Source organism: Rhinolophus ferrumequinum, chromosome 25 (assembly GCF_004115265.2).
Source record: "Rhinolophus ferrumequinum isolate MPI-CBG mRhiFer1 chromosome 25, mRhiFer1_v1.p, whole genome shotgun sequence".
In the NCBI taxonomy this organism is placed as follows: Eukaryota; Metazoa; Chordata; class Mammalia; order Chiroptera; family Rhinolophidae; genus Rhinolophus; species Rhinolophus ferrumequinum.
Window position 1 is genome coordinate 20,511,182 of NC_046308.1, and position 23,777 is coordinate 20,534,958.

Here is a 23,777-nt window from a genome sequence, read left to right on the forward strand (position 1 = left end):
CCTGGATATGGTTACATATGGTTCCTGGTTCAGAGTTCCTAATACCCTTGGAATTTCCTGAGTGATAAGAGCAAAGGACATATCTTTTGTTATAACATTTGGTCTCTTGCCCTCGGTTCCTAAAATCTTCAGAGCCATAAAGGTGAAATGGGTATCTTGTTAGTCCTAAGTCCCTTCCCATCACAGCTGGATTTATGTCAATGAGGTGACTTTTGGAGAGCACCTAAGGACGGGGGCTGGTTGCTAGGGAACCAACCATAGAGAGAGAGTAGAAATTTTCTATCCCACCACGCTGATTTGCTGGGAGGGGTTGGGGGGGGCTGAAGGTTGAGTCAATCACCAATGGCCAATGGTTTGATTCATCATGTGTACGAAGCTTTCATAAAACCCAAAAGGACAGAGTTCAGAGAACTTACAGGTTTGGGAACCAGAACACATCCCTGTGCCACTGTTCAGGGCTCCAAACTCCATGAGGACAGAAACTCCTTTGTTTGAGAACTGGCCCTATGTATCTCTTAATCTTGCTGTTGATTCAAATCCTTTAATATACTTTGTAATAAACCAGTAATCTAGTAAGTTAAAATGCTTCTGAGTCCTGTGACCTGCTCTAACAAATAAGCTGAACCCAAGAAAGGGGTCATGGGAACCTCAGACTTAAAACCATGTGGTCAGACTGGCCTCTAAAGTTGGGGTGAGGGGATCGTGGAGGACAGAGCCCTGAACCTTGAGGAATAGAGTGGAGAAATAAAATGGAGTCCCTGTGGTTAATCTGCTGAATTATTAACCTCAAGGCTGGAACATAAGGAAACAATTATTTTTAACTAACTCTGAGACCTTAAACGTTTGAACTTTCTAGTCCCATGTCAATACCTGAAAGCACATCAGTGAGTTGAGCATTAATACCTAGACATACATCAAACCTTCAGTTAACCATATGAATGACCTCAAGAAGAAAATGTCCCACAGTCTAGACTACCGGACATTTGATGAATGCCACTTTGGACCAATCTGGGGGCTAAGAATGCAGAACAGATGCTTCTCAAGAATGTACTTTTTACTACAAAACTCTTAAAGACTTTTCTTTTTCCTTCAGAACATTCTAGGTATTGCCTAGTAGTGTTTCTGGTTTGCAAATCCTTAGGACCCTTGAATAAATCTTTGTCATTCATTCTGGCTAAAGCCTCCTGACTCAATTTTGAGTATGTTCAACAACGTGTAACCCAAGGAGGTAGTCATTGGAACCTCTAATCTACAGCCAGTCAGTAGCACAGATGACAACCTGGATTTCAGATTGACATCTGACGTGGAGGGCAGTCTTGTGGGACTGAACCCTCAACCTGTGTGTGGAATCTTAGGCTATCTCTGGGATGACAGTGTCAGAATTGAGTTGAACTGTAGGACGCCCAGCTGGTGAGAGAATTATTGGTGTGGGGAAACACACACATACATACACACACAACTGTGCACATGCATGCAAACATTGGAATTGGACCCAGAACACTTTAATAATAAAAAAGACCCCTCCAAGTGTCCCTGCTGAAATGAGTCCTGCTTGTTTGTAATGAAACATTTGCACCAATAATGAGCTAGGTTCTGTAAGGTAGAGAACAAGAGCTATGCAGAGAAGAATTCCTTAAATTTACAGAGGGGTTCCTCTGAGTCTCTTGCTGAGTACTGAACCATGCATATCTATGGTTAAATTTCATGAGGCTCACAAAGAATAATCAGAGAGCTGTAAGCCAAACTGGTTAAATTCCCAGAGCTCATACAGAACCAGGAAACATTTGCATTCAACAGGCCAGATGGAAAGTCCTCACTGAATACTCAGGGCATTTAGTAGATATCCCAGAAGGGCCACACCTCAGTACAGTAGCAGGGCTAAATTAGTCCAGAGTAAAAGCTACTCTAAATTTATCCTAACAAAGCTTCCAAACAAGCATAAAAGGATCAAAGTGATCCACAAACACATTAATTACCCGCTAGAATAAAACCTAACACTATTTGAAAGAAAACAAAATCCAGCATTGGACAAAGTAAAACTCACAATGCATAGCACTGAATCAAAATCACTAGACATGTGAAGAAGAAAGAAAACATAACCAGGAAAGGGGAAAAAACAAATCAGTCAATAGAAACAGACCCAGGAAGACAGATGATGATGAAATTAAGAGAAACGGACTTTGATACAGGATATATACATAAGCTCAAGGATTTAAAGGAAAATATGAACATGAGAGAAATGGAAGATTAAAAAAAAAAAACCACTTGAAACTTCTAAAATTAAAAACAGAATATCTACAATGTAAACTTCTACAAACAAGTTACTAGACAGAATAAGTGAATTGAGCAAGATCACAGAAACTGTAACACATTACTGATGAGAATACAAAATGGTACAATAACTTTCAAAACAGTTTGGTAGTTTCTTATAAAGTTAAATACAAACTTACTTAAAACCAAGTAATTCTACTTTTAGGTATTTACACAAGAGAAATGAAAACAAATGTCCACACAATGACTAACATGCGTATGCAAATATTCATATAGACTTTATACTCATACATAATAGTCAAAAGTTGCAAACAACCCAAATGTCCACCAACAGATAAAGGATTAAAAATTATTTGTGATATAATCCACCCAATTAAATACTACTCAACAATAAAAAGGAATTAACTCCCAATATATGCAATAACACATATGGATCTCAACATTATGCTCAGTGAAATAAACCAATATAACTGAGTATCTTCCATTTATATAAAATTTCTTAAACGACAAATCTAATCTATAGTGACAGAAAGCAGATCAGTGATTAGAAGCAGCCCTGGGTGGACACTGACTGCAAAGGAACACATGCTCTCTGTCTGGAGTGAGGCAGTTATTACACAGGTGTATACATTTCTCAAAAACCAACGAACGGTATGCTTTCCAAAAGTGTTTTAATTGAGTGTAAATAATACCTCAGTAAAGGCAACTTAAAAATTAAGTCACAGCAGCATTATTTATAATAGCCAAGACATGGAAACAACCTGTGTCCATTGATGGATGAACGGATAAAGCTGTGGTGCATATATGTATACGACAGTATTATTCAGCCATAAAAAATGAGGAAATCCCACCATTTGAGACAACGTGGCTAGACCTCGAAGGCATTATTATGCTAAGTGAAATAAGACAGAGAAAGACAAATACTGTGTGATCTCACTTGTATGTGCAATCTAAAACAAATAAACAAACCCAAAGTCATTCAAGAAATGAGATTGCAAAGACGGGAGAGGGGGGAAATTGGAGGAAGGTGGTCAAAGGTACAAACTTCCAATGAGAAGATAAGTAAGTAGTAGGGGTATATGTAACACGATGACTAAGTTAACACTACTATATAATATATAGGAAAGTTAATCTTAGTTCATCACAAGGAGAAAAGTTTTCTTCTTTTCTTCTTATTGTATCTATAATACATAAGATAATGGAGATTAGCTGAACCTACTGCGGTAGTTATCATTTCACAATACATGTAAATCAAATCATCACGCTCTCTACACCTTCAACTTATATAGTGATATATGTCAATTATTTCTCAATAAAACTGGAAAAAAATTACATCAACTCTGAATAACAAAAAAAATTGTAAGTATGGAATTTCTGGGAAGATGCACTAGAAATGTTAAAAATGCATGCTTGCTTCTGGAGAGTGAAACTGGGATTAGTAGGTGGGGCAGAGAGTGGAAGACTTATTTATCAGACCCTTCTTTACTATTTGAATTGTTACCTGATCACGTTATTTAAATTTTTCAAAACTGTCTCATTAAAAATAAAAATTAAATTAACAATACATACTCCTAAGCACAGCCAAAGGCCTGGAAGGGCTGTGTTCACCAAAATGTTAACTGTGGTTTCCTGTGGGTTGTGGGATTACAGGTCATCATCGTTTCCATCTACATTATTTTGCAAAGCTTTCTGACTTTTTTTTTTTTTTAATGAACACATCTTTATAATTAGATAAAGGACAAAGCTACTTCCACATTGGGGAAAGTGATGCTACACACACACACACACACACACACACACACACACACACACACACTCATGTGCTGCATAACATTTCGGTCAGCAACAGACCTCACATATGATGGTGCTCTACCACATAGCCTAGGTGAGCAGTCGGCTGTATCATCTAGGTTGTGTAAGCACACCCTATGATGTTTGCACCCTAACAAAGTCACCTAACGATGCATTTCTCAAAGCATCCCCCTCATCAGGAAGCAATGCCCCATCATAAGACCACATAAAGAAAGAGTGAAGCTGCTACAAGGTGGGTGTTTCTGAAAGCTTCCAGGAACTTCAGAACAGCTCCTTGGGAGAGAGGTTACTTTGTTGCTAGTTATGGAATTTAATCCCATAGCAGTAAACATATAGGTTGTATTTCTACTCAGCCAATTGCAAGAGCTGCTTTTTCCTACCATAAAAAGAACATGAATCTTAGAGCAGGCAAAGATCTTAGAAACATTTTCTTGAAAGTGTAAAAACAGAACCCAGAAGGTGAAACAACTCGACCAAGGTCACACAGTTGGTGATGCCCCGAGTTCAAGTACCCTTACACCCTGTCAGACCCTCCCTCCTCACTGCCCCTCTGCAAGAGCTGTGTCCTCTTCCCCACCCCCGAGGGCAGCCTGCAGTGAGTGAGGACGCATAGATTTTGGAATTACAGTTTCTCCTTATACTAGTAACAAAAAAAAAGAAAGTCTGTTTCAATAAAGGAAAGCTATTGGTATAAATTTTTCAAGAGCGCGATGCTGGGGGAAGGGGACCTAAAGTGAATGCTCATCTGCGTCATCAAAGACAACTTTTCAAGTCAGTACACTCAAATTCACCTCACATTTAAACAGAGCCCTCAGAGCACGGAGGCACCGCCAGTACACAGCAAGCCCTGTCGGGCAGGGAGCTCACCTCCACCTCTTGCTGTCACTGTCTAACTTCTGTACTGAGGGCACCTTTTACCACTAGTGACACGGTATTGTTCAGAGTATGGGATTTGGTGTCAACAGATCTCTATTCTGGAAGCCACTCTGCTACCAACTAGACTTCCCATTTGTAAAATGGCTCTAACATTTGCCCTGCCCTGCTCAGTGAGCTGTTGTAGCTAAAGGGGTTCAGAAAAACTGCGATCCTGCTCAATACAAGGTACTACACGATGCTCTTAAAAGTTCTGATACAGATGGAGAACCAGATGTTTCTCTGGCACAAGAGAAATGTACAAATGGGAAGGGGAACGAAGGCTTCCTGCCGGCGTACTGACCGACAGGCGCTAACAGGAGTGTGTTGTGTATGGTGAAGGCCACACTGCCCCTTGGGACCCACGTCTATCTCCTGGAAACCCAGAAAATGCTATCTGGTAAAACAAAATCATCCCACACCTCTGTGCCATTGATCCCAGGGGCTCATTTCAGCAGTAATTACACTACCAGCCTATCTTCTCTCTCAGCTCTGGAGACGTCAGACTTGACCTCAGGGATATGAAAGGACTATATTCCAACAAAATCACCACCAGAAATGTTCATTTGCCACTTAACAAAGGTGCCCTGAAGGGAACCCTGCAGCTCCTCTGTCCATGGTCCCTAAATCTGGCTTGTCATCAGAATGACCTAGGGGGCTTTTGAAAAACAAAGATCTAGGCCCTCGCCCAAACTCTCGGGGAGAGACCAAAGAATCCATAATTTTTAAAGCTTCCCAACAATTCTAATGATCAGCCAGATTGGGATACTCTCATTTTTCACCTGAGATGAAGTGAGTAAGTGGAGCCAGGGCTGAGTTGCCAGTTCAGAACTCTCCCTTTCACAACCAGCTGCCTGTCCTGAAATCTTACAATGTCTACCTTGATTCCAGACCATTTCCCCTTTATAAAGCGAAATGTTGCAGCCCTGCTTTGACATTCAGGAGTGGTTGTGTGGCCATTTTACTCAGCCAAAAGAATGGAATCTCACTTAAGCCCAGTTCTTTACCAATAGGGGCTTCAGACCTCACACGGCATTAGACCACTCTGCTCCAGTGTCCTGTCACTGTCCACGCCCTGGAACTTATGAGCTAATCCAGCCCGTCCTCTTTACAAATAATCACCTTTCAGGTACTGACTGATATATGGCAGTAATCGCATATTATTACACAAATGGTGGATGCTAAAAAAACTACTGAAACTACTGACGTTCGTCTTTTATGATTGTGGAAGTAGCAATTTCTTCCCAGTGCAGATTCTCTAGGGATACCTTTGCAATGAGTGGGTATTTCCTGAAAGCACACAAGTTCGTCACAGAGTGAGTCAGCCTGAAAAATGCCTGGCGTCCAGAGAGAAGACAGTTTGGGTCTAACACGTGGGTGGGGTCCTAAGATCACAGTCTAATGGAGAAGGGCATGTTTACAGAGGAAACCATCAACGTCAGGTCCTGGGAAATAAACAGCACAGCACACTTTGAAAGTGTGACTCATACTCTACGCAATTACCCTTCAATAGCAGGATTTTGTGATACACTACCAGAGAACAGAAAACCCTTTGTTCTTCTTGGTCTGAGGGAGGTAAAGCACAAAACATATGAACAGGCCAAAAGGTAGACACATGAGTACGCAGACAAATACTTCTTAGGGTAATGGCCACATCTGGATCTATAAGGCCAGTTCACTAAGTCACAGGTTTACAGAACTACGGCAAATCAAGTGAAATCCTTACACTGGATTCGTTGGAGGAAGAGGGTTAAAACCCAAATTCAAAACATGATTTTTGGAAGGAAGCCTGTTTAATATGTAGCATGTAATGTGAGTGCCAACAACGATTACTAGACAAACTATGTTAGAGCTGGAAGGAGTCTCAGAGTTGTGTTCCAATCCACTGTTTTACAGCTGAAGACACAGAGGGCCAGAGAGAAAGTGACATGTCCAAGTTCACACAGCTACTGAGTGACATGTCCAAGCTCAACATATGGCTGGGACTCGCCTTCAGGATCCAGATGCCCTGGCCACTGGGTTCAGCTGAGCTAGATGACCGATGTGGAGCGGCGCATGAGGAAACCTAAATGCATCATTCCAATATACCATAAAGTCTCTTTCACCCCCTCTTTTGCCCAGGCTACCACGATCTACTGACATTTCAGATTTTTCATTTGTTAAATTATGGCTGCACAGAAGGCAATTTTTAAATTTACGTCTTCATATTCAATTTCAATATTTACTGAATGTGTACTCTGAGCCAGGTATCGGCCATGGGAAGCACAGGTGAATAAGACAGCGCATCACACATCACGCATGGAGCCACAACATCAAAGCCTGCCCCTATCATGTGGCCATACTGCACGGCAGCATTCTGAGCAATAATAGTAAAGGAATTTGATTATTTCAGTCTGGTTCCTGGTGAGAACTTATCCACATCCTAAAAGTCCAGCCGTTTCAGCTCATCCTCAGAATGAGAAGGGCATAAACGGCCAGGATGCCAGCCCCAATATAAGACATGAACTCTGAGGATTTCAACAGCAGGAAATTTCTACTCAGAGCCCTTGGGGAGACCAGAGGTAGGTCTGGAGACAGAAGGGAAGTCTGGCGGGACAATAAAGATATAATTTCTGTTATCTGGCCAAAAGCCCACTGGAGACATGAGCTCCAAGAAAGCACATTTCCCTTTTTCAAACATTTCAACTTGGGGGCATTTAAAAAGTGATCCACCTTGCTCCTACCTCCCAGTGACCAGCGAGTTTGGGTGGAATCTCCAATCCCAGCTTCTCCAGCTCTCGCTCCCTGTACTTCTCATACTGCCGATAACCTGCATACCCTCCGCCTGTCGCAAACAAAAACGGAAGGGGGCGCAGCAGGAACAAGGTTCGAGCAGGGGCAGTGTGGACTTTCCTGGTATCTGTAACAAAAAACAAACAAAAAATTAAAAGAAAATGTTGAGCCTGGGCGAAGGGACAGGAATGAGTCATGCAACCACAGCCCCACCAGGAGGGCCGGGAAAAATCAATGTATCTTAGCAGCTCTCAGTAAAGGTGAGCTCACCCTGAAGGGATGTGACAGGCAGATGCAACCCTGAGTCACTACTAAGACCCTTCAGTCTCCAAATTCTATCAATAAGGAAGGACAAGCATCTTTCCTATGACACTACAATGTATCTCAATTGCCACCACAGTCACAGAATTTAAGAAGAAAACACTGCATCACAAAAAGGTCAAGAAACTAATCAAGGTGGCCCCAACAGGTCCGAGACTGGGCGCCAGGTACCATTTCTCACTCAGAGCTCTTTGATCTCATGTTAACAATCCAGTCCCAATTATGACTGAACACTCTTATTTTCAAACGTAAAATCTTATAAGCTCTTACAATTCAACAATAAAAAAGACAAGTAACCTAATTTAAAAATGTACAAATGTGGGCCAGCCAGGTGGCTGAGGTCGCTGGTTCAATTCCCACATGGGCCAGTGAGTTGCGCCCTCTACAGCTAAGATTGTGAACAACAGCTCTCCCGGGAGCTGCGCGCCATGAGCAGCCAGCGGTTGGCGCGGGCTGCCGTGAGTGGCCGGCAGCTATCATGACCCGTTGGCCGGTGAGAGCTGCCATGAACTGCTGTGAGCCGCCAGCCAATGACTGGCGACCAACTGCCAGGAAGCTGTGTCCTATACAACTAGACTGAGAAACAACGGCTTGAACCAGAGTGGGGTGGGGGGGAAGGCGGAAGAAGGGGAAAAAAATGTATAAAGGACTTGGCGCCACCTTGGCTCCAGGTCTGGCCCCGGCCCTGTCCCGACCCTGACCTGACCTGGCCTGGCTCACTCCGGCCACGCTCTACCCCACCGAGCGGTCCGCCAGGCACCCTCCAGAGGCACCCTCCAGGCACCCTCTGGACAACCTCCAGTGCAGCCCAAGCCCCTGAGCGCCATGCGCCCAGCTGTCCACACTGTCCTGACCAGACGGGGCTCCCAGCCCACGAGGAGGAGCGGAGGTTCAATGCTGTTCGGGAATCGATTCCAGCGGTGGGAGGGATGGAGCCCCGTGCTGAGCCGCCAGTGCCGGAAGCGCCCGGCCGGAAGTGCGTCCCAGCTTCGACGTCCTCCCGCGTGGGTCCCGGCTCCTCCCCGGATCCATTCCTCCCACCCCCTCGATCCCGGTCCTACATCTTGTCTTGGCCAGGGACCAGCTCCTAGGGGATTCCCCCGCCCTGCTGTCCCTGGGTGATCCCCTCCCTGTGAGGACCAGGATCTCTAACCGGAGAACCACCCTATCCCACCCTTCCCCACCCCACATCTCCCCCCCCCCACGTACTGCGGACCTCAGATTTCCAGACCCTGAACCCCGAGCTTGTCTTCCTCCCCGGGGATTCCCATTGCTCACCCCGCTTCACCTTCCCAATCCCCATTCAGACCTGGCTCTTACTTGCTCTGAGGACCCGAACCCCAGCTGTAGACGCCAACCCCGCGTGCTTAGACCCTGGCTTTGGCCCCCACCCCGGGCCTCCCGGGAAGAGCGGAAAGAGGAGCCAGGTGGCTGCTGTGCCCTGCAGTGAGATTTGTCATTAAGTGGGGGTGCTGGGCATTTTAGGTGCTTTGTCTGTAAACGACCCTGCAACAGGGAAACTGAGACACACCCCACTGGTTAGCTGGCCTGGCCACAACCCAGCCTTGCTGGTTCTCAGGCTTAGTGTTGTAGGGCTGGGCTATTTGGGGCATTGCGAAGGGACAAGTTAACATTCAAGTGGGAAGATCTGCTCTTGGGGCACCTGTGGTAGGCCACAGGGAGGAGAAACAGAGGAGTCACTCTGGAAGGCTGGCAGGCGGCTCACGGACTGGAGAGCTGGTGAGAACGCCCACCTGGAGAGGCGCCATGGCTGTCCTTAATCCCGACTAGGTCTCTGCCATCTAGCAATAGATGGAGGCTGGCCCTTGGTTCTGAGAGGAAGCTCTAAGCTTTTTTTCTAATTTTTCTTCATCTAAGTGGGTGCAAGTTCACCTCTACTGTGTTTGCAACTCTCCATCCCTTTGTCTGAATCAGGCAGTTGTCCCTGTTCCCAGTCCTTCACCAGCACGATAGCTCACTGTATAGGGACAGGGGGCGCTTGAAAGAAGAAAAGGGATGCATGAAGTCTTCCAAGGAGGTTATTGTTGAGTTATTAGGCACTGCCTTTTATTTCAAAACTTTAAAGTGCTTTTTTTTTTTCCAATTCCCTAATCCCTCTATGCCCTCTCACCATTATGCTTATTTCATTCCTACCCAGTCCCAGAGGCTAAAGGAGCCAAAAACGCATAGGAAGAGTTGTGGTGGCCTGTGCCATCGGAAGGGCGATCAGTTTTAAGACTTGGATTAACTTCTGAATTTCGCTCCTCACTCAGGGTGCTGAATGTCTGGCACTGTTTCCCCAGTGGGAACATCATATCAGTGCTTTTAAAGGCAAAAGGATGTTATTCTGGCTTTAGAAGTCAGAAACGAACACTAGGGGGCTTTGAGGGAGACGTACATGCATTCAGGCACAGCTAGCAAAGCCCTGTGCCCGTGGTTTTTATGATTTGGTTTTACCTTCGTGCTCTTCCTGTTTTCAGAGAACGTGGCCATATTCTGTGAAATTACCTTTCCTTATTTGATTAAGAGTTTGTATTTCTTTCCTAGCCTTTGAATTCTTCTCTAGAAAGAAAGGGAAAAAAGAGCTCATTTTACTGTTTGTTGCACTGTTTGTTGCACAAACAGTAAAACAGTGTTAAATGAAAAAAAAAAATTACTTCATTTAGGGTCCTACAATCTCAGCTGACTGAACTATTTTGTTTTTGCTGGACCCCAATCTATCACAGTTGTAATGTGAGTTTGTGCTCTACTTTATTTGTTTAAAAATGAAAAATAAAGGCATTTGCTTTTGGTAAGACAATAAAAGATATGTCTCTTCAAATCCTCTACATTTTATTTATTTATTTAAAATACAATATAAAGGATTTGAAGAGACATATCTTCAAAGAAGATATATGAATGGCCAGTAAGCACATGAAAAAACATCAACATCTGTTATGGGTTGAACTGTGTCCCCTCAAAATTCATATTTTGAAGCCCCAACACCTAGTAACTCAAAATATGACCTTACTCGAATATAGGGTCTCTACAGAGGTAATCGAGTTAAAATAAGGTCATCATGGTGGGCCCTAATCCAGTGACTAGTGTCCTTCTAAAAAGGGGGAAATCTGGATACAGACATACATAGAGGGAGAATGGTATGTGAAGCTGCAGGCAGGGATCGAGGCGAGGCTTCTACAAGCCCCGAAAGCCAAAGACTGCCAGCAAGCCATTAGAAGCTAGACACGTGGCACGGAACAGATTCTCCCTCACAGCCCTCACAAGGAAGCATCCCTGTGACAGCTTGTTCTCGGACTTCTGGTCTCCAGAACCGGGAAAGAATTAATTTCTATTGTTTAAGCTACTTTGCGATAATTTGTTACAGCAGCCCTAGCAAATCGACACAACATCACTAGTAATTAGGGAAATACAAATCTAAATCACAGCGAGATACCACTCCACACCCACTGGGATGGTTATAATCAAAAAGCATTGGCAAGGATGTGGAGAAATTTGAACACTAATACACCGTTGGTGGAACTCTAAAATAAAGCCCCCACTCTGAAAACCAGTTTGTCAGTTACTCAAAATGTAAAATATAAAATTACCGTATAACCCAGCAGTTCTGCTTTTAGGTATATACCCAAAAGAAGTAAAACACATTTACACAAAAACTTGTACAAGAATGTTCAATGGCCGATTGTTCATTATAGCCAAAAAATGGAAACACTCCAAATGTCCATCAAGTCACAAATGGATAAACAAAAGGTGGTCTATCCGTACAGCAGACTATTACTTCATAATAAAAAGGAATGAAGTACTGACACATGCTCCAACAAGAACCCTGAAAACATTATGTAGAAGAAGCCAGCCACAGAAGGCTCATGTTGTATGATTCTGTTTATATGAAGTGTCTAGTATAGGTAACATACCACAGAGGCATAGATCAGTGGCTGCTGGGGAGAAATGGGGAGTGACGGTTTAAGGAGTCAAGTGTTGTCAATGGGAGGAGGCGGGGCAAGGAGGGAACGAAACTTCTAAAATTTCATAGCGGTGACAGTTGCACAACTCCGTGACTATACTAAAAACCACTGAATTTTACTGAATTTTGCACACGTAAAAGGGCAAATTTTATGGTATGCAAATTATATCTCAATAAAGCTGTTATTAAGATAAAATCTCAAGAGGTGAATTCTCAGTAGTCTGTGCAAAACCAAAGAGCACACCTTTCATACTGCCTTTGACGTCCAATGGAAGGAAATCGTCCTGCCCACCATCCCGCCACCACGGTTTGGTTGTTGCTGTTTCATTTTTTTAATGAGCAAGTGTGCATGTCATTGTAATCTCTTCCATCTTCTAATTATTCCTAATGAACCCTTACTACTTAATAATTAAATATGTTCCCTCTGACCAAGAAAGATTTGTCTAAAAAGCAAGCAAACCATTTTTTTTCCTGTCTGAAATATCTGGTGAGAGAACTGTAGTATCCCCCTGCCCCTGAGGCAGCATCCTAGACTGTAGTCACACTCTACTGAAAGCTGTCTGCTACGCTGGTCCTTTCTCCAACCATCGGTCTCTTTCTCTTGCCTTCTCAATTACTTTACTCTTTCAAAAGGAAGTAGTAAGTAGGGAGCGTCCTCTACTCTTGACCACTGCTCTGTTGGGTTTGTCACTTTATAAAAGCACAGCTTCTCTGCAGATCCAAGATTACAGCTTAATTGCTGAAGCTCCATCTTTCATGTGATTCCTACGTGTTCCGGCATGCCAGTCCTAATTAAATGACACCCAGATGTGTGCCTATTAACTATAACAAGCTTTTTGTTTTTGTTCTTGATTAACCATCTCATCTTATTCCTAAGGTACTCTTATCCGACAGTTAAAAACAGAATAAAAATGGTATTCAGATACTGAAGGCAACACACATTTTCGGAGGGGTTCAAATAGCTGCTTACAAGATCAAACAAGTTCATAATCCACAGTGTCGCTGTGGGTGTGGGGAGCTGATGTACTCAAGACCACTTCCCGCTCGTCTGAGGGTAAACGGGGACACCCCTCTTTGAAGAGCAATTTGGCCTAAATTCCAAATTGTAAAATACATGAACCTTTTGACCCAACAATTCTACCTCTACAAATTTATCCCGAAGGTAACACAAAGGAATGTTATTATAGAACTGCCTGTAGTAGAAAAAGACTGGAAACAAATGCCCAACACCAAATGGTACAGCCATACAACAGAATATTATACAGGCAGTAAAAATATTGAGACAATAATAGCTAATGCTTCAGTGATAACTACATGGCAAGCACTGTAAGCACTTCACAGGTACAGTTTCATTTAATTCTAACAACAACACTGTGGAAGAGGTGCTATATTTATCTCAATTTACTGAGGAGCAAACGGAAGCACAGAGAGGCCAACATCACCTCCGGTTGCTACTTACTTGTAGAAAAGGCTCTGAGAGGCAGCTTCCGTAAGGATTGTAGGAAATGGCTCAGGGCAGTGTTTTCACAGTGAAGGAGGCTATAATCAAGCAAAAATGAAGCATGAAACATCTTGCTTAAAATTCAAACAAAATTAATCAATTGGCAAAATCTGAATACAGTCTATAGAGTCAACAGTAGTACTGTATCAATATTAATTTCCTGGTTTTGACCATTGTACTGTGGTTATGTAAGAAAATGTCCTTGTGGGGAAAAGGCTGAAATATTTAAAGGTAAAGGGACATCAAGTCTTTAACTTGCTCTCAAGTGTTTCAGGAAACAAACCAAAAAAGAAATACACATATACACATGAAGAGAGAATAATAAAGCAAATACAGTCGACATTTGGGGCATCTGAGTAAAGGGTATTCGGGAATTCTATGTACTATTTTTCTAACTTTTCTGTAAATCTGAAACTATTTCACAATAAAAATTACTTTTTTCTTAATTAGGCATAAAATAAGATGAAATAAAGCCAGTGCTCTGACACAAAGCCATGTTTCTGCAACACAAAAGAGCTGTACATAGCCTTGCAAATATCTAACCCCTACTCATTAAAGAATCAAATATTGCAGGTGACTGAAATTTTAAATGTCCTGGGGAAAAAAGGACACAAAGAAACCACATTGAACTATTTATTCTAATCTACTTCAAGTCTGGAAGGCTCAAATCGTTTAGAACTTTTGAATTATCTTTCATGGCTACTTTGCCACAAAAGCTACTCTGACAGAGTGAATAGGTTTCAAGAGTTTTGAGAAAAAAATTACCAATTATTTTCATAGTTTTAATCTCTGAGAAAATGTTTCTCTGATTAAGTTTGTTTCTCTTTGTTTCATCGTCACCTGGGGAAACTGGACATATCCCCAGTGGCAATAAGTGACTGTGCCAGCAAGTAAAGCATTAATGAATTTTTGGTTAACAATTGGATCCCCTTAATTAAACAGCAAATATCCCACTTTCAATTCAGACAGCGCTTCAGTTTCCCCATATATTGCCCTGAAATCTAAAGTAAAGAAACTGTCAGTAAGGATTTGTTTTCCGTGGAGCCCTTTGTGATAGAAGTAATGATTTCTTATAAATATCTAAATTGCTATTTTGTGGAAAATGGAACTACACTTAAGATTTTCATACTATATTTATTTTCAGATATTTAGTAGTTATGTCTTATATAGATATCCTGCAAACATGATCAAATTTAGGCCCCTTCATTTTTTCACATGAAATTTTCTTGCCTTAAAATAACACCCCCACAACATGATGCAAGTATAGCTACAGTGATGAACCCGATCCTTCTACAGGAAAATAAGGTTTGTATGGGGAAAAAGTATACAGCCCTGATAATCACCACCCCGAATGCCAGAAAGATGCACAGCTATTAACACGAAGGGCGTGTTTCAGCATATGACCACTCTTTCAGCATTGAACAATGCTCATCTCTCAGACTGGAAACTCCCACCCACAACAGCTAAAAGCCTAAAACCCTGCTTTCCAAACAGAATTACAACAAGTGTAAAAACTGACTAAAGGGTACATTGTTGTTTTCTGTACACTGCTGTATTGTGCTCCAGAATTAATGCTGAACTCCCAACTAAAAATGAAAGCATGTTTGCAGACTGTTGAATAAGGCTTTTTTATGGCTGGAGAAAGTACAAATGAGAGGTAGTTGGTTATCCACTGTAACCGGATGCACTGCACTCAGGTGTTTCGAGCACGGGTCGTGCCCTCAGAGCCCTGCCTGAGAACACGCAGCTCCCCTCTCCCACACTGCAGCCCCCGCTCCTGGAGCAATGCCTGGCAAATGCCCCATTGCATCGGTTTGTCTTTTATGACTGGACCACTCCTATCCCCATATAAATGCTATCCTTTCTCCAATCTTACATAAACACTGTCCACCACGTATCCTTCTCTAGTTTCCACCCACTTTTCTGCTCTCCTTCATAAGAAGCTCTTCAAAAGAGGTATGTTCATTGTCACCACTTCCTCACCTCCTACTCGCCGCTCTCTTAATTCCACTCAACCAGGCTTTTGTTCCTATCACCAACCTCCATGTTGCCATCACCAATGCACACTTCTTGGGCCTCCTGTTATATGACCTCTCAGCATTTGCCACAGTTGATCTCTTTCTCCTTTTTTTTAAAATCCAGGTATAACTGACATATAACATCACCTCAGTTTCAGGTACACAACATAATTTGATATTTGTATATACTACAAAACGATAACCACAATAAGTCTAGTTAACATCCTTCTTCGGAAGAAAATTTTTCTGAGGACTGTTAAGATTTACTCTCTTAGCAACTTTCAAGTATGTAGTCACCATGCTGTACATTACATTCGCAGGACTTACTTAATAACTGGAAGTTTGTACCTTCTGACCCCGTCACCCTCTCTCCTTCTTGGAATACATTCCTCATTTGGCTTCCGGGACGCTGATTTTCCTCCTACCTCTCTGATCTCTCCCCAACTTCAAACTGGTGCCTTGCCAAGGTTCAGACCTCTTCTCCATATATGCTCTCTCCCTAGAGCTGCTCATCCAGTCCCATCTTTAAATAGCCAGATACTGATCATTTCCTCACTGTTCCTTCAGAGACCTCCAGATCCATATTTTCAACTGGCTACCCAACATCCCCACTTTGAGTCATCTCAAACTGAGTCTGTCCAAAACAGAATTCCTGACCCTCCCTAACTCCTATTCAACCTGCTCCTCCTCCCCCAGAGGTGTCCATCGGTGGCACACTAGCCAGATGTCTACCAAATCCATTTCCTCTTCTTCCTGGGTACCAAAGGGACTACATTTCCCAGCCTCCCTTGCAGGAGGTTGTAGCCAGAGAACTGAGTTCTAACCAATGTGAGGACCATTCAGACCTCCCAGGCATCCACCTCCAGGCTTTCCCCTTTCAGCCTGCTTGATGCAGACAAACATGCAGACCTTGGGAAGCTATGTGTTAAAGATGGCAAGAGACTGGGTCTTCGAATCACTGCTTCCCCACTATCAGGAGCGCCCAGTAGGACTTTACAAGATCGAAACATAAACTTTTCTTGTGTTACGTCACTAAGATGCTGGGGGTTACCTGTTACTATAAATTTGTACCCTACCTCAGAAAAAGGCACCACCCTCACCCAGCTACACAGGTCAAAACGCTAGGACTAATTCTTAAGTCCTTTCTTTCTCACTAGCCACGAGGAAGCCACTGGCAAGGCATGAATACTGTATCTTCAAAGTGTATCCTTATCTACCTATTTCTCATCGACACCATCACAGGCACACCTCGGAGATACGGTGGGTTCAGTTCCAGACCACCACAACAAAGTATCACAATAAAGCAAGTTGTAATCTTTTTGCTGATGGAGGGTCTTGCCTTCCATTTGTAAAAAACGGCAACATGTGTGAAGCGCAATAAAGCGAAGTGCAATAAAATGAGGCGTGTGCCTATGCTCTAAGCCTAGCCCAAGACTGCATCTCTCACCCATGACTGCAATAGCCTGTTCTCCCTGCTTCCACTCTTGGCCCTCTATATCCTATTCACCACAAAACAGCCAGAGAGATCTTTTCAAAACCAAAAGACCAGACCCTACATAATTGGTCCTTGCTGAACTCTCAGATCTCCTGCTGCCTTCCCTCTCCTTCTCACTCCTCTTGCCACATCACACCTGTGCTACACTTTTGCATTTGGTATTTGCTCTGCCGGGCACACACCCCTCTAGTATGCGGTTGTGGGGACACAGCCAGGAGTGCAGTTTCCAGGCTCTCGGCCTCACGTGGAAAGGTGCTGGCTCAGGTAGTAAATGGCCATCAACTGTGATTGGATGGCCATCAGCCGTGGCTAGTTGGCCGTCAGCTGTAACCACTAATTGGCCACTAATATAACTGCCGTGGCAACGCTAGCAGCAAACTGGGGGCGAGCAAGAAGATGGTGGCTGGCAAGTGTGGACTGCAGTTAGCACGGCGGAGTGCAGTTAGCAGGGGTTGGTTGGTTGACAGAGACAAGTGGACAGCAGGTTGTGGATCGTGTGGCTCCTGCTTCCTGTGTCTCCAACCCAGCCACTAGCGAGAATATAGTGGTCTGACTCCCCTATCTATGGCTCCGTGGGTGTTCCTTTTTGGCCTCACCGTATCCTGCGTTCTTACGTGGGGAGCAGGACCACATGACACCTTGCATGACAGTGGTTTAATCCCTGATCATTCAGATCTCTGTGCAAATGTTTCCTCACTTTGGTTTTTCCTGAGCACCACATACCCTAGAGCTGCTCCTCCCAAGCACTCTATATCTAATCCCTTAATTACCTTGTTTCTTCATAGCACCGCTCACCTGAAATATATATTCACTTAATTATTTACTGCCTTCTCACTGGACTATAATCTCAACAATGAGATTAAGCCCCAGGGAGATGACTGGGTAAGACTAGATGCCTCTTCCACGTGAACTCATGAGGCCATGTGGACCAGCAGACAATTACACGCCCATGATTAAGCACTCGGGGCCGATCACGTGGCTCAAATCTCAGTTCTGCCACTTATTAGCAGTGTCACCTCAGGGAATTTCTTAACTAATACTAAACTGCAGTTTCTCCACCTCTGAAAACAGGACCTACACCTCTTTAGGAGTGAGACCATCATATAAAACCCTAAGGCCAGGGCTTGGTACCTACTTATTTATTATTATTACTGTTACATAAACTAATATAGAGTTGATATTCATCTGGCACACGCTAGGATGACCATATCAAATGTCTATGACCAGTGCCCATGCTGACTGGTGTGCCCATATTGTCACAGTTATAAAATATTCTTAACATCAGTAGTGTGTTTCCTCTGTCTTCTACTAAACTGTAAAGTTCTTTAAACACAGGCCTATCTCAAATATATCTTTTTTTCTTTTTAAAAAAATTTTTATTGGGGAATATTTGGGAATAGTGTGTTTTCTCCAGGGCACATCAGTGCCAACTGTTGTGGAGGGCGCAGGTCAGCTCCAAGTCCAGTTGACATTTTCAATCTTTAGTTGCAGGGGCACAGCCCACCACCCCATGCGAGAGGAATTGAACCTGCAACCTTGTTGTTGACAGCTCGCGCTCTAACCAACTGAGCCATCCGGCCGCCCCTCCGGAAGCTCAGCCCCTCCGGAAGCTCAGCGGCAGCTGGTCGTCTTCAATCTAGTTGTGGAGGGCACAGCCCACTGGCCCATGTGGGAGGCGAACTGGCAACCCTGTTAGTCAGAGCTTTCGCTCCAACCAACTGAGCCATCCAGCCACCCTCAAATATATCTTTTAATTCCTCTCTTTCCTCCCATCCCCCATGGTTCCTGGTACCATGGTTTGCAGTGGTAGCAATGTCACAAATATTTCCTAACGAAAGTCTTGCAACAGCAACCACTCCCTAGGTACTATGTCCATACTTGCCTGAACCTAAGTATCGTCTGGGGGCACTTGTAGCCTACACCTGCTGAATCTGAATTTGGCAGCTGGGTGGGGATATATCTGGGAACCTCTACTTCTTATAAATATCCACCCCGTCCTTTTATCCAACAAGTTAGGGAAACACGGCCCAAAATTATCACCCAAGATGTTGCTTTTTTGTTCTACCACCTGTCACAAATCACCCAGTTCTGAAAAACTTTCCTGCGATACAAGGCTTTCATCTATATCTCATAGACGCTGCTTCACTTAAAACTGAAGAAAATGTTATCTTTTCGTTTTCTGTGTGTATCAATATAGTTTTTTTGTCTTGATATGTACTACCTTTGAAAATTAAGAGCTCTCCTTGTACACAAATTCTCATCCCTTCTAACCACTGCACCTAAATCCAGTCTTACCTACCTACATTGGTACTAAAGTGCGACTTTCCCCCCTTTTCTAATGACAGTGAGTACATCCTCCTCATAATTTTTAGAAACTATTTTAGGAGTGTCATTTTTCAGTCTTTCCAACTCATTACACAATTTAGAAGACTTCAATGGCTGACTAGAGCAGCACACCTGGTAATGACATTGAAACCAGAGACCCACCTGCCCAAAATCCTAAGTTACCACTGCACTGCCGAGTCCCCTCCTGAAAGAGCTACACTATCTCTGAATAGTTAATAATGGGAGAGTTAAGCTTTCATGACAAAGCCAATGACAGCTTTTGTTCCCTCTCAGTCCAAATCCAGTGTCCTTTTACTTCCCAAAATTACAATGATAGGTCACCTCAGGTCAAAGCACACACTTTGGTCAACCCTAATAAAGGGAACCCTACTGGAAACACGAAAGTACTGTGAGTCTCTCAAACCTTCCTTCTTTGAAATGACACCAGGCAGCTGACTCTGAGTCACACCTACCAACATTTTAATCCATTTTTTGAGAGTCCCAATGCTACCAAGCTATTTGGGATAATTATAAATTCCGACATGGTAGGCAGCCTGAGGGAAAAACCCTTGCATGAGAGACAGGTACCCCAGTCCCGGTTCTGACTCTGCTACATAATGGCTGGGTGAAAATGAGCAAGTCTCTTCCTCTCTCAGAGCCTCAATTTGGCCAACTCCAAAAAGAGCTGGATTTGGATGACTCCTCGGGTTTCTTCCAGCTCTAAGAACCTAAGAGTTGGGAGTCACCAGAGTAACCAAGAACCCAATTCCATAAGACTATTTTGAGATTACCGAATCCAATCCCCTCGCTTCAAAGAACAATCCAAAGTGAAAGCCACCCGACTCCCAGTCCAGTGCTCTTCACATTATCACACCGCCCTTTCAGGATCACGAATCCCTAGACGAGGCGTCCAGTCCTGCCTCGACTCTCGAGACTGAAGCACGCAACTTATTCCATCTTTTCTTTTTTCTTGTCCCTTGTGCACTCCCACCTAGCTGGAAACGGCAAAGCGAGAGCGCTTAGGCCAGACCCTAACCAAACCCGGACCGCCCAACGTGAAGGCAGTCACACCTGCTGCCGAGCTAGAGGTGAAGGTGGGTGGCTCCGTCTCCACCCGAGCTCTCCTCAGGGTGTGCCCGCGAAAAAGAAACGATTCCGCTCTCCCGACCCCGCTTGGCCTAGGCCGCCCCCCGCCCCGAGGCAGCCATCTCAAGCACCATACCTGTTCCGCCAAGGCGTGACCCCGTGCAGCAACCTCAGGTACCTATGCCCCATGGACGCCGCCATTTTGTCTCCTCCTTCTTGGTGGGCCACGCCCCCTTTCACACGAGGAGCGCACGCATGTGATGTCATGAGCCAAGAGCTCACGGGGCCAATGAGGAACGCGGGAGTCTGAGGGCGGGGTCAACTGAGCTCTTCCCCCAGCTTCTCCCCGCCCCACCAGCCTAGCGCTTCAGGCACCTCCAAAGCCAGTTTGGGTAGGTAGGGGAGATGACCGCTCGTGCCCTGCTAAACCAGGGCCTGGGCGCAGCGTTACCAGTTGAGAGAGATGTGTTCATATTTCCAACTATAATATATACTTGTTTATTTTTTCTTTTAGTTTTTATTGAATATAGTTTAATGTTTATGCAAATTCTAGATTATTACATCATCCTTCTGGGTTTGCCCCTTTTACCATTATGAATGTACGTATTTGTCTCTAATGCTATTTGCCTTAAAGTCTAGCCACATCTGATATTAATACACTTATGCCATGGTATTTTGTTGTTATTTAGTGTTTGTATGTCTTTTTCCATTATTATGTCTTCAAATTTTACATGTCATATTTACAGACATGTAATAGATTTGGATTTAAATCTATCTTACATTTATTTTCTATTTGACCAAATTGCTCTATATTCTTTCTTCTCACCTACTTTTGGATATATCAAGTTTCTTCCTTCCTTCCTTCCTTCCTTCCTTCCTTCCTTCCTTCCTTCCTTCCTTCTTTAATTTTTTAAATTGGGGAACAGTGTGTTTCTCCAGGGCCCATCAGCTCCAAGTCTTGTCCCTAAGCTCAGCGGCAGCTAGTTGTCTTCAATCTAGTTGTGGAGGGCGCAGCTCACTGGCCCATGTGGGAATTGAACCAGCAACTCTGTTGTTCAGAACTTGCGCTCTAACCAACTGAGCCATCTGGCAGCCCCTCAAGTTTCTTTCTTAATTATTCCATTCTTTCCCATCTGTTAACTGATTAGATATAATTTCTGTACTAGTCTTTTAATGGTTACTATAAAGATTAAAACATGTATGTTTGCCTTTTTTTATTTAGGTAAAATTTACATACACAGAAATGCATAATTCTTAAGGATAATTCAATGAGATTTGATAAATGCATATACAGCTGTGCAACATATAGAACCTTACCATTATCCCAGAATGTTTCCTCAATTTCTTCCATACAATCTCTGCTAACTACAGGTACAGGCAATTACTGTTCTGACTTCTAGCCCTATGTTAATGTAGCCTGTTCTTGAACTTCATATAAAAATTAAATCATGCAGTGTGTACTCTTTAGTGTTTAGCCTCTTTTGCTCAGAATAATGTTTTTGAGATTTAAACATGTTGCATATATTGGTAGTTCAGTTATTTTACTGCTAATATTCCTTATATGCTAAATATATCACAGTTTGTCCTATTGATAGACATTTGAGTTCTTTCTGGTTTGGGGTTATTATGAATAAAACTGCTGTAAACTTACTTGTACAAGTATTTTTTAAAATAGACGTTTTCATTTCTCTTGGGACTGGAATTACTGGTTGTAGGGTAGGTAGATGTTTGATTTGATAAGAACTTGCCAAAGAGTTTTCCAAAATGGTTGTATCATTTTACATTCCTACCAACAATGTATGATTGTTGCAATGTTCTGATTGCTTCACATTTTCACCAATGTTAATTATAACCAATATATGGATGTGATGTGATACCTCATTATGGTTTAAATTATATTATCGAGAAGGTTAGTGATGTTGAGCACTTTTTTATGTGCTTATTGATCATTCATATGTCTTGATTCATGAAATGTCTGCTCAAGTTTTTTTCCCACTTCGGTTGTTTGACTTTTTATTATTGTGTTCTCAGGGTTATTTATATACTCTGAATATAAGTTCTTTGTCAGATATATGTATTGCAAGTATTTCTTCCAGTCTGTGACTGATCTCTTCATATTCTTAATGGAGTCTCTTGATAAGCAGAAGTTTTTAATTTTAATGAAGTCTTTCTTTCTTCCAACTCATGTATTGTCACACCAGATTCTAGTGGTATTAAAAGGAGGAAGAAACACTGTAGCTGCCTGAGATAGGTTTGAGGGAATTTGCTATGATCAAGTGAAACCCTCTACTCCAGACTCCTCTGGCTACTTCCCAGCTGCTTTTGATGTGTTACTGGACTAGGAGCTTCCAGCTACTCTTGTGTTGACAATGGTCTCCTCTGGTCAGGGTAAGGAAACAGTATGTGGATTTCATGTGTTGACAGATTTTATATCATTTTCCCCTTAAGTCATCCTATATAGAAACACATGGGTTGGTGAGTCCACTGGTAAAATCCTGGTGGGAGGAGTTTTCTGAGTCCAAGTAGAGACAGTGCTCCTCCAAAGCAGGGTTGACAAACTAGGAATCCCCGTCTGTTTTTGTAAATAAAGTTTTATTGGAACACAGCCACACCCACTGGTTTATATATCATCTATGGCTGCCTTCCTGCTACAACCACAGTATTAAGTAGCTGCAACAAAGACTATATTGCTTGCAAAGCCTGAAGTATTTATTATCTGGCCCTTTACAAAAAAGTTTGCTAACCCCTGGTATAGAGCACCCTGCAGGGTCACATAGAGAGAGTGAGTTGGAGGCCTCTATCCTATCATTCAGAATGACAACAGCATCAGAGGTGGGGGCTGGCCACAGCCTCAAGAAAAACGTGTAGGAGGCTGAGTTGGATGTAGTTCATCAAGAGGGAAAAGTATCTCCTTGGGATTATTTCTGCTCTTTGACCTTCAGCTACTACCAAGACTAGAACTCAGAGGAATCAGAGGGATTTGGATGAGGTTAGTTGTTGTAGGGGTTCAGAATGAGTCACCCCAAGATGTGCCACTTAGGCATATAAATTATTTAGAGCTGAAGGCAGCCGAAACCCTGCAGGCTCATAAGAAATTTTTACCTTTCCCTTAAAGAATTTAAATCAGGGGTTTTGCCCTTAATAAGAGTTACCACCGAAAATAACTTCTTATGGGCTGTCTATATGGCAGAGCAAACTGCTAGTTACTGATCATCTGCTCTTCTTATCATCCTGTGAATGAACTTCCTTCCCCACTGAAGCCCCAAGATGCTTTACCTCATTCTTAGCTCAGAATGCCATATA

At 43.1% G+C, this 23,777-nt stretch overlaps 1 protein-coding gene across 4 annotated transcripts in view; it reads right to left on the minus strand.

The window, feature by feature from the left end:
- Positions 1 to 20,723, minus strand: part of PISD (phosphatidylserine decarboxylase) — a 38,792-nt gene extending 18,069 nt beyond the window's left edge. The window contains exons 1-3 of one of the 4 annotated variants that reach the window (XM_033097247.1): positions 20,611 to 20,723; positions 13,509 to 13,588; positions 7,719 to 7,894 (exon numbers count right to left, since the gene is read on the minus strand). In XM_033097247.1, coding sequence (XP_032953138.1) covers positions 7,719 to 7,894; positions 13,509 to 13,588; positions 20,611 to 20,675 — 321 coding nt within the window. In that variant the 5' untranslated portion in view covers positions 20,676 to 20,723. Of the gene's footprint in view, positions 1 to 7,718; positions 7,895 to 13,508; positions 13,589 to 20,610 lie in introns of those variants that run through there. The other 3 variants (XM_033097249.1, XM_033097248.1, XM_033097250.1) reach the window with 3 other exon arrangements.
- Between the last annotated feature and the right edge of the window lie 3,054 nt (positions 20,724 to 23,777).